Consider the following 17,788-nt stretch of genomic DNA (forward strand, 5'->3'; position numbering starts at 1 on the left):
ATATTCTTGAGAAAAATGGCGGATAATGACTAAAAAGCCCTGTTTTTCACGGTTTTCTCGAAAACCGCTCTAACGATTTTCTTCAAATTTATACCATGGATAGCTATTTATAAGCCCTATCAAGTGACATGAGTCTCATTTCTGAGAAAATTGCAGGAGCTCCGTAATATTCTTGAGAAAAATGACAGTTACTAAAAAACCTTGTTTTTCACGATTTTCTCAAAAACGGCTCTAACGATTTTTTTCAAATCCATACCCTGTCTAGTTATTTATTAGCTCCATCAACTGACATGAGTCTTTTTCCTGGGGTACTAATGGGGGGGTCCACCCAATCCTTGAGAAATGGACTTTGTAACCTCCTTCTCGTGCATGAGGTAGGTAGGTACACGGTTTTTACTTTTTCTTCTTCCATATACCGTGGGTAGGTAGAGCAGTGTATAAAAAGAACACAGTCATAATCAAGATATTTCATCTGTAGAACAGCTGTTTTGACGAATTTCAGAAAAATCATCGAATTTCACAATTCACATAAAGAAAAAAGTACTCTGAAAACAATTATTGTATATACACATATACAGTAGTCTGATCGAAGTTGCAAATATGTTGCCGTCAATCGTCATTATGTTATTCCCCTAAATTATTCTTGTTTGATAATGAGGCTTATGAGCAAGGAAAGTTGTGTGAGTGTACCACACCAGATTTTTTATTATTGTTTTATTTCTTTGTAAATTTCTTTAATTAATTAATAACCAGCAGTCAGTAGGTGTGAACTAGACACTTTTCATCAGCTGATGCTAAGCTAATTATATCTGTACTTTCTAGTTTCTGTAGTAAAAATACAGTTATAATCAGCTGTTTAAAAGTGAAATGCGCTCAAGTCTGTACGCAGCTGTAGAAATAGATTTATAAATTAATGATGTCACTCAGGAAAGGTCGTTTTCACATTTTCCAATTCCTCGACGGCACGGCACGGCACGACAGCACAGGAAGCTCTACGATTGCCAAATAAGGTTCATATATTGAGAATCAAAATAGCTTACATGCTTTATTTATAATCAACATGTATTTATCTGATTCCTCGAAGGCAGGACAGAACAGCTCTACGATTGGCTGATTAGGTTCATGTATTGAGAATCAGCCAATCGAAGAGCTTCCTGTTCTGTCGTGCCTTCGAGGAATCAGAATAAATACATGTTCATTTATTTATTTACTAGCATACCCGGCGAACTACGTACCGCCAAAAAGTCAATGTATCGCATGTCACACTTGACTTTATTTGGTGAATCGTTAAATTTATTTATTTACAATCAATATTTACATTTACATCTCAAAACGCACTTCCTATGTGCTTAAAACTACCGTTTTAATACCAGTAAACAATTTTATCACAGAGTGATGTGTTTATTATAGCTGGTAAGTTTAGATGCTAAATCATATTATCACAACATGATCTTGAATCATGATGATCTTCCCGTTCTACGTTAGGCGCTCGGCTGACAATTTCGAGAACATAGGTCTATAAAATGCAGTGATATATAATTATTATTAGCCCCCCTATTGATATTTCTAGTCAGAAACCATCCTCAATATTCACACAACATATTCCCAAAGTTTCATGCCGTTCTGTCAAGTAGTTTTCAAGCCAATAGGGAACAAACAAACTAACGTTCATTTTTATATATAGAGATTAGATTAGCACAAACAATACAATGATCGGGAAAGAAAATGTTGATTATATAAAGCATGTAAGCTACGATTATTTACAAAGTAGTAATACAATAATATTGTATTAAATTTCTCAAATCAGCAAATAATATAATATATTATTTGCTGATTTGAGAAAATTTGGCTGACATTATATAAAAGTGTGAAATGGGATCAATGCTTTGTGTAATGCCTAGTTTACAATGCCTAGTCAATCAAGCCCAGCGTTGTCAAATCACCCATCCACACACTGGCGCTGGTCGTCATTGGGCCAACATGTGGATGCTTCGTACCTCCTTATTCTTTCCATCGGCAAGGCTGAGAAGGTGTTCGGCTGCCTTGCTTAGTTGCTGTGGAAAGGGGGGCTGCCCCTCCTCAACCTCACGTTTGGGCGACACCTCCACGTACAGGTCGTCCAACTGCTGCAACACCTCCTCGCTCAGTTGGCACGCCTTGTTCTTGCCCGTCAAAAAGTCATCGCGGATGTTTTCCTGGCCCATGTTTGTCAGCACATCCTGCCAACAGAGTAACACTCATCAAGTTGGTTCGTCACGCTAGTCTAGTTACACACACATCGATTTTTGGACGTAAGATTTTTTGCCGTGCTTATAAATTCTATTAAATTAAACATAGTATTATGTGTTTACCAAGTTCCGTTTAATCTCGTAGTTAGGAGAAAAATGACGGCAAAAACACGCATAAGGACGGCAAAAATATCGACCGTCCAATCATCGATGTTTGTATTTGGCTTTATGGGACTGGCTAAGTCACATATTAGTTTCCTATCGCAAGATTGAAATTATCTTCAATTCGCCAACACTCTTTTGGATGGGAAGCATTAATGTTATTTATAAAGAAATCTGACAATTTGAAGTGAATTTGACTATAAATGTTTTTATAAAGAAATCTGACAATTTGAAGTGAATTTGACTATAAATGTTTTTATAAAGAAATCTGACAATTTGAAGTGAATTTGACTATAAATGTTTTTATAAAGAAATCTGACAATTTGAAGTGAATTTGACTATAAATGTTTTTATAAAGTGTTCTTCTATTGGTCAAGAGCAGAAATTACATGTACATAATGTATATTGCCTAGTTTCTACATAAAAATACTGTATTCAAAGATTAAGGTTTGGTTTTAATTGCTTCAAAAAACAATTTCATTTTTTAGCATACTGAAAATTAACTTCAATTAAGACCCATGTTGCTCTTTCTGTAGAATTTGTTGTTACTGTTATTTTCAACTGTCAATAGAGCATGACGTTCTAGTATCTCCATGGTACATCCATCATTTATTAATTTGCATAATTAGCATAACAAACAACATGAACATTATATAACAAACATAAACATGATTTTGCATATTAAATCACAAACATAAACTTGTATGAACTAATCACCTAGGTGTGTTTTACAAATTTTAGTCTATCCTTCTCTTCAATCCCCTTCATCATTTATATATAACAAGCACTTTACAGTAATGGGCCTTAAGAGATTAATGGGAAAGATATAAAACAGAAAATATGACTTTTTTTCTTCTTCTTTTGGTTCCTTATCCTATCGGATGTTGGATATCGTAACTGCGTTTTCACTCAACTAATTGCAGCCCGGAAAGATTATTTTGAGTTTCAGCCATACCCATCTCTCTTTTGACTTCGTATAGGCTAACAATTTCATAATATGCAACACTTTTAACCAATATAACCTAACCAGAAAACAACCAATATGCAGAGTGAGTCATATGTATGGGAACCCTATAATAAGTTGAAGACTGTTGTAGATAATATAATACTGTAACTTTCAGGATAAGTTATTGGTCGAATTCTCCACCTTTTGACGTACAACTGAATTTTAACCCCTCATAAGGGGTTGTAACTCGAATATTTAAATGTAAACACCCATTGTGTGGTACAACATTTTAAAGACCTTTTTAAAACAACAAAGATAGCATCAATCAAAATGTTCTATGATAACTGTATCCAAAATGGAAACTGATTGAAGTTTTAGTTTTTAAAGAAATATTGATAAAGTTCAATCAGCCGCCATTTTGGATAAAAGTATCATAGAACATTTTTATTGATGTCATCTTTCTCGTTTTGAAGAGGCCTTCAAAATTATGCATCACACAATGGGTGTTTACATCCAAAATATTTGAGTTACAACCCGTCATTTCCTTAAAAATTCAAACTTCAATCAGCCGCCATTTTGGATACAAGTATTATAGAACTTTATTATCGATGCCATCTTTCTTATTTTAAAATGATGTACTACATAATGGGTGTTTACATTAAAAATATTCTAGTTACAACCACTAGGTCACCCCCTTATGAGGGGTTGAAGTTCACTTGTACGTCAAAAGGTAGAGTATTTGATCAACAAATTATCCTGAAAGTTACAGTATTATATCTACAACAGTCTCCAACTTATTGAAGGGTTCCCATACATATGACTCGCTCTGTATAATATGAAATCAAAAAGAAATAGAACTAACTCATACTTGAGCAGATAAGTCAATAACAGATCTTGATTATAAATCCCACCTGAAAGATGAAAAAAGTAACATTAAATATGTTACCTGAATGATCAGAATCTCCTTGACGCGAGCGACATCCTTCTGCGCCTTCTCAAGCGCCTCCTTGCGCGCCTGCTTCTTCTGCTGCTTGGCGTTCTCTGCGACTATGCCGTGGAACTGCTTCGACAGGTCGCGCGCAAACTCCAGTGTCTGCAGCACCTCATCGTACTTGGACACTGCCTGCAGCTGGTCGCTGTTCAGCTCCTTGCCTGAAGCCTGCACCTCTTGGTACTTCTCCAAACGCAACTGTCAAACAACACAATCAACTGTCAACTCCACTACTTTAATGTGATTCATCAAACGATAGAATAAAACATCACAAACCATCCACATCGCTAAAACCACAAAACAACGCAACACTGCAAAAAAGCTCTGCAAAATTTTCTCCGGATTATTCTTGCAATGTGGGATGGTGAGGGTGCAATGTAGGATGGTGAGGGTGCAATGTAGGATGGTGTGGGTGCAATGTAGGATGATGAGGGTGTAATGTGTGATGGTGAGGGTGCAATGTAGGATGATGAGGGTGTAATGTGTGATGATGAGGGTGCAATGTGTGATGGTGAGGGTGCAATGTAGGATGATGAGGGTGTAATGTGTGATGGTGAGGGTGCAATGTGTGATGGTGAGGGTGCAATGTAGGATGATGAGTGTGTAATGTGTGATGGTGATGGTGCAATGTAGGATGATGAGGGTGCAATGTGTGATGGTGAGGGTGCAATGTGGGGTATTGAGGGTGCAATGTAAGAGTGGAAAATAAAACATTTAGCATGAACAGAAATTTTGAAATAACCAGACTATATTTTTCAAAATTGTGTTAGGAATAGAAAGGGATGTGTCTGTTTTTTCCACTACGTATTTTTGTCAAGTAAAATAGATCAATAAAACAAAATTAAAACGCTCAACATTTTTGATTGTACATTGTAGTGTGTGATTAAAAAATGTAGAAGTGACACATAACCTAGCTACATTTGGACTGTTGTATAAATAAAAATTCTTTATTCATTCATACAATAAGTACATCAACGAAATGATAGGGAGAGGGAAAATAAGGTAACCTTGTGCTATTCCTCTCTCAAATTTAGATAAGGTTGTAATTTGATAAGCTACATTTGGACTGTTGTAAAAATTAGAATTGGAACAGTTTTGGGCTTTTAAGCTTGTGGTACTTTTCTGTAAGTTGTGTAATTCTGAATGATTAAATAAATATTTACAAAACAGGAAAAAAATATTTACGAATATTTACACAGGTTACACATAGTCCAAAATAGGTCAAGTCTTGTACTTCACGAAATGTTCAGTCCTTAAATATTTTCACAAAGTAGGTTTTCAAATTTAAATGCTTCAAAACCAAACATAGAAAAAATATTTCAGAATTGGAACCGTTTCAGACTGAAACCTGTGGTACTCAGGTGCCGCTATTAGCGAATGCTACTATTGGGACGTCATGTATCACAGCAAGTCGCGGAGCACCAGGTTGGGAACACCAGCTGAGACACCAGAGTTCTGGTGACCGGATGGTGTCTTACTCGAGTTAAAAGCACTATTACCGCTGGGCCAACATTGGTGTATCACCGGTGTCCATTATTCTTCACACATAAACTCCACTGGTATCCTTATGTAATACAGGCTAAAGCCAAATTCTGGGAGGGATTGAAATTGAATTCATCTCTATTTAACAGTGGCTAGATAATTGAAATTTGACACGGTTTCAAGACTTCTCTAACAAAGTCAAAATTAATTTAAAGATGTCTATGACAGCATAATTATATTATTCAACATTTTAATGAAGATGCTCTTCACTAATGTTTATCATTTTTCAAGGGTCGATGTCAAACGAGGCCACAGACAGAAGAGGACTATTCTAAACGAGGCCTGCGACCGTAGAGGATTCCTAGTAAAGAGTCCTCAACTGTCGCTTGCAGCAGGCGACATTTGAGGACTCAAAACTTTTATCAAGTCTTCAAATGTCGCAGGCCTCGACTGTCCCGGCCCCATTTTTCAATACTGATACAATCTCTTGTCTCTTTGAAAGAAATGTTATTAGGAGGATAGTGGGCCCTGTTTACGAAAATGGAATTTGGAGGAGATAAAATAGCGAAATTGAGCGCTTCCTGGGAGTGGATACGTCCGATTTATGAAAGCTGGCAGGATTAGGTGGATGGGGCACTTGGCGAGAATGGGTGATTTGAGGATTGCCAAATGTATAGGCTATGGAGGGAAAAAATATACGATAGAAGAAGAAAAGGAAGGCCAAGGAATAGATGGACAGATGATGTAGAGCAGGTTTTTAGAACGCTTAGAGTTCGCAACTGGAAAAGGCAGGCAGTGGATCGGGAGAGATGGAGAGGCTTTGTGAGGGAGGCTAAGGGTTGTAGCGACCTGTAGAGCTGAGATGTAAGTAAGTACTGATAGAATCTGCCAATTGTTTGTGATGCAACTTAAATCATCATATTATGTACTTTTGAAGGTGTTGCAGCAACCGGTGAATGGATATGATGATTGAATTTCTAAGTAGTAATATTTTTTATTTCAGTTAAGCTATTTGAAAAGGGAGAAGTTTTGTATTTTCAACAAAATATAACAGTTTAAAATATAAAATGTTAATCAAAAGTTCATGTTTTTCGAGAGGCCCTGTCAATAAATAAAAGGATTTTACCAAAAAAAGTATAAAAATATAAATTTTAGATTGAAAGTAGCATCAGATCTTTGTTTTAAATGTTTTAGAATATTGTTAAAATTACTGCATCTTAAAAATTCCATGAACCATATTATTCCACCCTGATTTCCTGATCTATAGGTATAGGATATGGCTTCTTGAGCTTTACTATAAAATTTGTCAACAGATGTTGAGTTGCATCAAACTTGACTTGTTAGAGTATAAAATTCAATCGGATATTGAATTTTTAAAAAATCAGTCAAATTTAATTACAAGCGTATCAACTTCTAAAAACACTGTTTTGTTTCAAAAAACTAAAAGATCTATCATATAGAATGTATAGTCTATTTTTAAAGCAAATTATGTATTTATTAATCAGCTAACCAACATAATGATATTTAATTATAGCTTATAAGTAAATGTTATTCTGACTTAAAATAAAGGAAAAAACAATACTTCAATATTCTTCACAGAACTGTTCAAGACAAAATATTTTTGTTTCATTAAATGCAAGTTATATCAATTTGATGTTTGTTGATTAGCGCTAAAAATCATTTTTGAATTGTAAATCTTTGTTTTCAGATTTAGTCACAGAATTCTAGAATTGATGTTAAAGTAAATCCCAATTAAAACATGCTTAAAATTATTTTTCTAACCTTAAGGTACGGTACCTAACTTACTAGCTGACTTATCCAAGTTACCTATCTTTTAATTGTAACTAAATAACTTACGGTAATTAAAAAACGTAATAATTAGTAAATATTAACTATTTGGTACATTAAGACAATATTTAGATAGAAACTAAATCTCTTACAGCGGAATATTGTATTCAAGGCCAACATAATACCAATCAAAATAATTCAATCTTCACAGAACAATCCAATATATCAAACTCACTATTCATCAAAAATTATATTTTGATTGCAAATGGAAAATAATATCAAACTTGAAACATTATTGGGTAAACATACAATCCAATACGTCAGAAGAAACAAACAATAGATGCATCACGACTAAATTGGTTGTGACATAGCCTATTCATTTTATAGTCAATATAACATCATTTCAAATATTTTCAAGTACAATAGAAGCGTGGAACTTTATTAGGAAAAAGAAAAGATTTTGAGAAAAGAATCTGAAAACATAGATGTTTCTATAAATAAAACTTTGTGATACGGAAAACTTTTTAAGCATGGTTCTTGCATAGGCTATATCAAGTTTATCAGGGAACCTAAATGAAAATTCATAAACATAGCAACCATAAAAGAAAAAATTGAATAGCTTTATTGTTAAACAAGTTTTGGAGATAAAATAAACACACCTTAATGTATAATATTGTTAACAACCAATCTCTACCGGCAAAGAATTTTGTGTTTCTCGGAATGGAAGATGCAAGTCACATTGCAATAGCACAAAGATAAATGCATTTTGAATAGTCTCAAAAATACTTTAGCAATCAAATTTATTACAAAAACTGATATTTTACGTACAAAATGAATTAAAAGTCTGAAATATTAACAATATTTTTAATATACGGCACATGTAATAAGTTTTTTCACAGGAATTACGACCATCATGGCGACTCTTTGAAAATGACAGAGTAGAAGTTGTGTTATAGATTAGTACTCACCTTTCTTTTCTCCAAATTCCGGATTTTGTGTTCAATAATAGTAATGCCTTGTTTTAAAGGCTCTAGAGAACTATCTGGAGTGATAGTTTTTTCGATTTTAGCCGAAGGCATTTTTAACAAGTGCGGAACAAAGGCGGTTATGTGGATCCGCTCATTGCAGAAAGCTCATATCAAACAGAGAAACAGAGGGGAAAGCAGCAAGCACGGTATGAGCAAGAGAGTCCTTCCTCCTTCGGCTTTGGGAAGCAAAATGCATGCAACCGGCGGCAGGGCGGCACCCCAAGCTTTTTCACAAAATATTATTTTATAATAAAAAAGTCTCTGTTGATATTATCAACTTAAAAAAATATACATCATTCTTATAAAATGTGAGACTTATAAATAATCTTTTTTATCTTCTAAATCAAGCGTATTGGAAATATAATCAACCATAAAAATAATTCAAATGCAATAAAAAGTACACTAAAGTAATACAATAAATCAATTTATGAAATTGTTGAAGCTTTTTATTCATTGATGACTGATAATTCAGTAAAAAATACGGTATAGTTACCCTAGGTGGCTTATGTTGGTGCCAGTGACAACCATTCCAATACATACTTCCAGCGGGAGTTTTAAATAGCAAGTTGTAATATTATTGAAATATGAGAACAAAATTTGTATTCAATAGTAGTGTTTATATATACTAGGTAGTACTATTATTAAGGAAGTAAAGGAGGGTTTTATCTGCTATTAAAAAAATTTCCTCAAAAATTAACTTCATTTTTATTCACTCTCTTCTTCACCTTCATGTAGATAGGCCTACTACTTGAAATTCTTAACTCGAGTACCGGTATATTATACAAGGTCTATTATAAGTAGAATAATTACTAAAGATAAATACAAGGTTTTAGAGGTTTATAAATACAAAGTTTTTATAGATCTTGATATGCACCCACATTTGTGCTCATTATGGTTCATTCCATTGATTCCATACTATCTATAATAGGTAGGTAATATACGGTAATAAAGGAAAGAATCCTATTACATACGGTACGAAAATTCACAAATGACGCATCATCACGTCTGTACCACTGAACTGATTAACTTGTAATTTTGCATATATATATATTCTTTTAATTTACCGAGGATGGTTATAAGTTACCGTAACTTATATATCTCACAGTACCGGTACCTACGTCAAGTTTTCAGTTTGTCAAATTCTTAATTAGTAAATTAGACCCTTGCGGAGCACGGGTTTCCTGCTATTGTTTATATAAAAACCTCATTTGTGATTAGGTACTTTATTATACTTTATGGCCCGGTTGCACAAAAGCCGGTTAAATTTTAACCGTGATTAATTTCACGAGAACCAATAATCATAGGCTTTTTTTGGAAAGACGGCTTCTCTAATCACGATTAAAATTGAACTGGCTTTTGTGCAACCGGCACCAAGTGTTTGAGGTGAGCAGGAAGATGACGAGCTTGGTCCCCTTCTTCTTAGACCAGAGGGTCCTACTGTTGAGTTAGGGTATCTGGAGAATTCCTGTAGAGCAGGGAACTCTGCAGTTGAATCCAAAGGCTCAACAGGATCGTCAAGTTTACGCATTCTATTTTATTTATTATTTATCATTGTATATTTTTTGTACTTATACCGTATTGGTGGAATGAAGAAGAGTTTTGAATTGATTTATTCCTACTGATGAGGATCATGAATAAAAATTCGTCTGGACAAAGATAATAATAATTGCGTAAATTAATTTATATCATCAAGGCGGGTTGTTAATCACTTGAAAAAAAATTACCTTTCAAAAGATATCAGGATGTAAAAACTATGATCAAATTAAATTCAAACAATTTTTTTATAGTTCTACTAAATTTTCCAATGCTTGAGGATTCACTGCTGTGCTAAATTCAACGCAAAAAGATTTTGATCACAGTAGCTGTTTGTCATTGTATTCATATAAAAATTGAATAAAAAATAATTCATATTAAACAATAGTAAAGAAATCAAATTATTATTTACTAACGTTGATGATATTCTCATTCTTATAGTGAACTTGTAGATGTAGGGTATCAAGGATATAACTATTCACAATGAAAAATAAAATAGATATACACTACATATTTTTAATAAGCTATCGATTGTATAATCAAGGAATTGTGAAAAAGTAACCATTTCAACATTTTATGAGAGGCAGTGTTATATTCTTGATACTGTATTTATAAAATTTAATTTCTTTATTATTCAGCTTGCAAATTACCAGAACAAAAAGTATGATTATAAAAAAAAACAAGTTTCTTATTAAAGTCGGAAAATATATGTTTTACATGGATAAGGAATTAAATAAGGCAGCTTGTGAAAGAAAGGCACAAAGTGTTCTGCCAAGGTTTACCTTAATGTTCTTTAAATAACATTCCAATTAACATTGAAAAAGCAATGCAATAATACAATATATTACAAGCATTGTAAAAAATACGATACTATGATTGATTTGTTTCAAAACAGTACATCAGGAAATTAAATAAATCAATAGAGAAATTTAAGAAATCTCCCAGATATTACATCAATTGGAACTTATTCAAAGGAATATTATTTACACATACTTCAAAGGTTTATAAATCAACAAATTTAAAATTTAAACAATAACACAGAACTCCAGGGAAAAAGTACAAGATTTGCAGGAGAAAGTCTTATTCTAAGAAAAGTCTATAAGAACATGAACTATAAAAGTGTAAAAATACAAAAAGAACACTAAATCTCTATAAATAAGGTAAAAGTATAATAACAAGCAGGACAATTATAATAGATTCAACAAAGAGTATAATAATAATATATTATAATACATTACCATGAAAGTTAGTTAAATAGTGAAAATCTAAAGGTATAAAACATATAATTAACATACTAAGGTTGAATATGGAAGATAAGTAGTTTGAACACGTATTAGAAAGACATCAATACAAATATTCATAGAATATGATATAATAATTCGTCAGATACTGCTAGAATACTAAAATGAGATTCTCATTATTAATTGAAAATCTGAATATGAACTAGCCAATAGATTATAATCGAGTAGATTTAGTAGATTTCCAATTATCTCCTACGAATATTAAAAATATAGTTTCCAAGTCATGGACGGAATATTTTGCATATAAAAGTATTTTTAACCTTAAAGAATAATCAACAGCTTCCAACAATACATGAAGAGTAGGCCTATAGTTTCTTCCTAATTCAATGCATCATATTTTATAACTTTGATTCGTTGTATACAAGAAAACAGCAGTATATTACACAACAGTGAGCCACATAGAATACACAATTCTAATAAGTTACCAGATATTTAATAGCACATGTTTTGAAAAGAATTATCACAATATATAAAATGATAATCGAATCACAGGAATATTGTTATCACAAGAATTACTCTACAGATATCTAGAATTTTATTAGATACCGTTTGTAATTTTGATATATAAAATCAGTAGAATGTTTAAAAGATAAATTTTAAAAACTTGAACAAGTAAATCTTTAACAACATGAACGCCTTAAATTGGCAAGATAAAAATGAGTTCACTACATAATCTTGATATTCTACTGCTATGAGGCGAATCAGCCAAAAAATAGAGTGATGTTTGAGAAAAGTCATTTATAGTAAAATGTAGATGTTTATCGTTAAATAACCTCAGCACTAAGTTAGTCATTTTCTCTTTTTGTGCTATCAAGTCATAACTTCTGGATTGTCAACGATAAGAGCTATCAATTCTGAATGATAATATTATTATCAATGCTAATAAAGCTAATTTCGTCAAGAAAATATATTTTAAAGTAACACTATAAAAATACCTCAATAATTAAACTAAATGTTAAAGTACAGGTCCCTAGACAGTCACATATTCTAATACTGTATGAAAGTGATTTGATAATATAAATTGGAAAATCAATAGTACTGTTTAAGTAATCAGTAATCAAAGTATTACCATTTCCCTATATCTAACATATCCTGCCATATAACTTACACAAATAATTGAAGGCACATTAAAAGGCGGGGAATATTCAAATAATGAACACATCATATCATGTGGCTCTACAGTCACATTGAAGTAGTGTATTCGTTCCTAGGGCCAAGTTGTTCATTTTCGTTCCTAGGGCCAAGTTATTCATTTTCTAAATATAGTTTAGAAATGAATTACGATGATACAAGTCCTAGATCTTTAGAAGGAGAGAATTTCTGAAGGTTTTCCGAGGTCATGGTCCTCACTGATGTGAAATAATCATAGTCATATATTCCTCCAAGCATGAAAAATTGACAATAATGGAAGTAAGATCATTAGAGCTGAGGGTAAAGCCGTTGTTGGACTTCCATTGCAAAGATCACCTTGGCATAGGCACATCATCACCTGTAAAAATACAGCTTTTTAAATCTGTTTATTAAAATTATAATTTAAACCTATACAGTTTGGGCTATAGTCATAGCCACCTCTAATATAAGGCCCCGGCCTACGATATTGCAACGTCGCAGTGTAGGCCTAGAATCTAATATAATTATTATGATTGGTGAAAAATATTTAAAAAAATACCAGCTGATCTTATTCACCTATCATGTATTAGATTCTAGGCCTACACTGCGACGTTGCAATATTGTAGACCGGGGCCTTGTATTAGAGGTGGCTATGCTAATTTGCTATAGTGAGGTCCACGTTATAATGGCAGTGGAGAACAACGTTGCCGATCCTCTGACTTGTATATCCTCTGCCTTTTATAGACGGCAGCTGATACAGGTTTATTGATGTAATATTAACTGTTCATTCTCGTGTAAAATAATCTATTATATTTTATTGAGCAATAAATTATATATTTTTCAATAATTTCATAATTAAGATGAAATATTTCGTTGATTAATTATTAATTCTATATTGTTAAAAGACAATCAGGCAACAGAGCAAAGCGAGAAAGAGATAGCGCTATCCGCTTCGTTGAATAATAGGGAAGGATAGCATTGCTAATCAAACACTGTCATTATAACGAGGACCTCACTATATATATAGTTTTATGAATTATGTTTAATTGGATCATTAAATGGAACAGAAATATATGTCAAATTAATATCACTGAAAATCAAATTAATAATTTTCTGCAACTATAAATTATGCAATAAAACTATCTATAATGAATAATTAGAATGAGCATTTGGTTTGAAAGAAATAAGAGTAGAGAATCGAAAAGAAGCTATCAAAACAAAACTGCGAAAAAACACATCGTGAATGATGATGGGATTAACAACGTCAATGATGTGTTCTTTCCAAACAGCATTTCAATTTTCATTGATTCCTAACGAACTCTCAATTTCTCAGTAATAATAATATCGAGTGACCTGGCTGGCTCAGGTCTGGTGTCCGAGTTTTAGGGTCGTAACTGATCAATTTCAGGGCCACTGACATGACCTAACGACTGCTTTTTAGGCAGCCGGGACCGACGACTCAACGTGTCCAACCAAAACACGGGAGTGGCCTGGGAATAATTTTTCAGTAATTGGAGAAATGAGAGTGAAATAACTAACCTTGATTAATTTTAATATTGATGCACTTACAGTATCCTCAATAATAATAAAGGAGAATTGAAGGATAAAACAGGAGCATTTATATAGGAAAATATTAGACCAGCTACGTTTTTCTATTGACACGAAAAACTTTGCGCTCTCCCACTTTTTAATATAATGTAATACAATAAATTATGAGTTCAAAGTAATGGAGCACAACGATATAACACTAGTTATAATTTTGCATAGTGCATAGACACATTAGATTTGCAAAATAGTTGTTCGATACACCTAAATATTATTTTATGAGTAAATTTCTAAAATATGCGGAAAATGTTTCATACCGGAGTCGGATTAGTTCCAAAAACTGTCATAGCACATCGTTCTTCGTTGTCAGGAGGCCCCCTCGGCAAGCAACCACGAGACGTAGCTGCACCATATTCTGCAAAAACAAAATATGAAATATATGAAGCAGATAGACCTAATAATTGGTAAGAATGAAATTAAAAACCTAGAAGAATTTCATATTAATAATTTTTCATTCTGCCGGCCGTTAATTTGGCCGAATGTGGTCGTCCATTGGAACCGTTCAACCAGTCTGGTTGCCAATTATTGGATTAACTACTAGCAAAGCCACCAACATTTTTCATAAACAATGATTATATTGAGATTTTGAAAATTGAAGAAACAAATATCCACTAAATTAGTTACCCATTATCGAGCAATCTTTGTTCACAGATTCCTTTGAACATCACGACGATGGTATCTTTGTCTTGCATATCCCACAATGGAACAAAATTTTTCAATAATTTACCTTTTGAGGCAAAGAGAATTGATAATAGGAAAATGTTCAAATATTACATTCTTAAATGGCTTAGAAATATCTTGCCTGATTGTTTAGAACACATGTTGTTTATTCTTTCTTAGTTTTCGACATAATAATTATTATAGTTGTTGAAAATCATATCAAAAAGTAATTAAGCCCAAACTGGAAATGTATGAGAGGTGAGTGAATGTGTAAGTGTGTGTTTTCATTTTTTTCTTGCCCAAAAAAAATTTTTTTTCTTTCTGATTTTATTCAATTATAGTATAAGCACTCCTGCTTGCACGCGTTAAGCATTATATGCTTACAGCAAGCTAGATATATTCTGTTTCAAAAAAGCTTTGTTTTTTTTCATGATACATCATACACGTAGAAAGCCTTATTACATAAATTATATTTTATACAATTTCTTCAGTGCTTTTTGTATTTTATTTCCATTTTTGATGTTTGATGTATTTGATTTTTGAATCAGAATAAAAAAAACAATTTGAATTTGAATTTGAATTTTGAACATGCTCTTGAACCAAACTTATCAACTTTTCATTGTCCATAGTTACAACTTTACAGAACAGAACAACTTAAAAAAACGAGACTGTGAAACACTTTAAGTTAGGAACACTTGAGTGTTGTCTCAGCTCGACTAGTTAGTTCGGCCGGATAGAGCCGGAAAATCCCATTCAATTCGGATCGAAACATAGTTCGGCCAGAGACGGCCGCACACGGCCTTATGAGCCTGTTGCAATGGACGAGCATCTATTCCATTCTTTGTTGGGGGATCATTCGGACGAGTTCGGTAGTTTTCGGCCGATCCTAGTTCGGACGAGTTCGGTAGTTTTCGGCCGATCCTAGTTCGGACGAGTTCGGTAGTTTTCGGCCGATCCTAGTTCGGACGAAATCGGTTCCAGTGGACGGCCCACTTCATCTGTGAAAGGAAGAAGAAGTGAGAATTTCTGAGTTACTGGGTGATGAGCTCACCTTCATCTTTGAACTGATTGGCTCCACCTTCGAATATTTTATTGCACCATCCGGAGGGACAGGGTATCGCCTCAACGCCCTTCACGCCAGTTAGGGATGTGAAGTTGCTGTACTTGAAGGGGTCCTTGCAGCTACCCTGGTCCCCGCGCGATCGACACTTGTAACACCTTTTTATCGTCGTACCTGTTGACAATAACAAAAATATAATATTATTATCATTATTCAATAATATAGGTCTACCGTGCAAAAATAATCATGATTATTCAGTACAACAAATAACAATACACTATTATTATTATGTTGCGTTAAGCTGCTCAAGTGAGCAAAGCTCTTACAGCATACATGTCATACTAATGGTGTCATTTGAGGGAGAATATAGAGGGATTTACAACTGTAGAGGATAATGTGTAAATCACAATTCCAACGATCTTTACAATAATTGTGGTTATAAAAAGAGGTAAGGAGGCCCCCCAAAGGATCAGATAAATATTGAAAATACAGGTCTATCTACATGAATCCTTAGAATCTCTTTCTGATTTAATACTTTTTTAAACAGTAGTAGTATAATTCCTTCTACAGTATCAACAATGTAGCAAAATTGCTTTGAAAGAATGGATACGGGTACGGAGTATATATATATAGATATATATTTTTTCTCTGTGGTATAGTTGGGTATAGAAATATAGAATGGGTACAATATTATTGATCAGGGCACAATGAATGAGTTATTGCATAAATTTCAACGTGAGAATTAACAAGTTGCAAGATGTCACAGTGGAAGCAAAAGAAAGGGCACCATCAGACAATCAAAAATGTATGTAAAGAGTTGGTGAGAATTATGGGAACAGCTTAATGTTTCTTTAACTTTTAACTGAAAGTTATTCTCCAATTAGAATATGATCCCAATGAAATTGTCATTGTAAAAGAAAAATTTATGTTTTTCCATTATTTTGAGAAATTTGTTTCAGTGTAGTCCTACTTGAGGGCCTCCCTATAGACCTATATTTCTAATTTCTAATAAATATTTCATGATTTAATAACTAATAATGTATAACTTATGTTTGTATTGATACTTCAACCACATTTGTATAAAACTGAAAAAAATGAAGCATATAATAACATCTTCGAATGTAACATTTATGGGGAAATCCCAGGACCCTCTATCCTTTGGGGGTTTTCCTTCCCCCCTCCTCATACCTCTTGGTTTTTGCCTCCCCCCCTAGCAGTTTGGTGAAATGGCGCCCACTGACTACCCAAGTTAATATGAATCTATCTGACACTCAGGTTGCTCCAAATTAAAATTAAAATTTGTTTAAACACTAAAATTATAAAAAGAGCTTAAAATGATTATTGGTTATTTGAACGAATATTCTGACGTCTGAGGTGCCTTGATCATTTAAAAAATGAAATCGGTATAAAACTTTCCATGTTCCGTCAAATCAACAAGTTTAAAAACACGCCGTTTCTAAAAAATATTATTACCAGAGGAAGATAAAAGCAAATTAAAATTTAACAACACAGAAGCTTTTAATTGAAAGAGTTGCTCAAACAATAAGAATGCATTGTTAGAATTATTTTACCAGTAAAATATGTTGATTTAGAAAGTTTCTACTAGTTAACCTTGAATTCTCCAGACAATTGTAATGAGGAAGCTTCTTACCTTCAGATGAACTGATAAAAAATGCGAGGAGAAAAACAAAAGCAAATAATTTACATGAATTCAATTTTAAAACGTCAAAATTTAAAACCTCCATTGAAATGTAAACATAAAAGAACCAAAATACATTAGTAAAGTACAAAATCAGACTCAATGCAGACTGCACTCTGCCTGTCCCTGTAATCGGTAGACACACGGAGCACGGACTGGAGTCACTGTGCTGGGAGTGGGAAAAATGCAGAAGTC

The 17,788-nt window shown here is 33.3% G+C and overlaps 2 protein-coding genes across 2 annotated transcripts in view; both read right to left on the minus strand.

Moving 5' to 3' along the window:
* LOC111048312 (caprin-1) overlaps positions 1-8,814 on the minus strand; it is a 29,141-nt gene extending 20,327 nt beyond the window's left edge. Inside the window, exons 1-3 of the mRNA XM_039424987.1 lie at positions 8,566-8,814; positions 4,283-4,525; positions 1,998-2,219 (exon numbers count right to left, since the gene is read on the minus strand). Coding sequence (XP_039280921.1) covers positions 1,998-2,219; positions 4,283-4,525; positions 8,566-8,676 — 576 coding nt within the window. The 5' untranslated portion in view covers positions 8,677-8,814. The remainder of the gene's footprint in view (positions 1-1,997; positions 2,220-4,282; positions 4,526-8,565) is intronic.
* A 1,846-nt stretch (positions 8,815-10,660) lies between these two features.
* LOC111050795 lies at positions 10,661-17,765 on the minus strand. Its single transcript, XM_022337154.2, has 4 exons — positions 17,546-17,765; positions 15,886-16,068; positions 14,432-14,529; positions 10,661-12,948 (listed from the first exon to the last, which is right to left on the minus strand). Exons 1-4 carry the CDS (start codon positions 17,637-17,639, stop codon positions 12,829-12,831), a joined length of 495 nt encoding a protein of 164 aa, XP_022192846.2. The 5' UTR covers positions 17,640-17,765; the 3' UTR covers positions 10,661-12,828.
* Between the last annotated feature and the right edge of the window lie 23 nt (positions 17,766-17,788).

Source organism: Nilaparvata lugens, chromosome 3 (assembly GCF_014356525.2).
Source record: "Nilaparvata lugens isolate BPH chromosome 3, ASM1435652v1, whole genome shotgun sequence".
In the NCBI taxonomy this organism is placed as follows: Eukaryota; Metazoa; Arthropoda; class Insecta; order Hemiptera; family Delphacidae; genus Nilaparvata; species Nilaparvata lugens.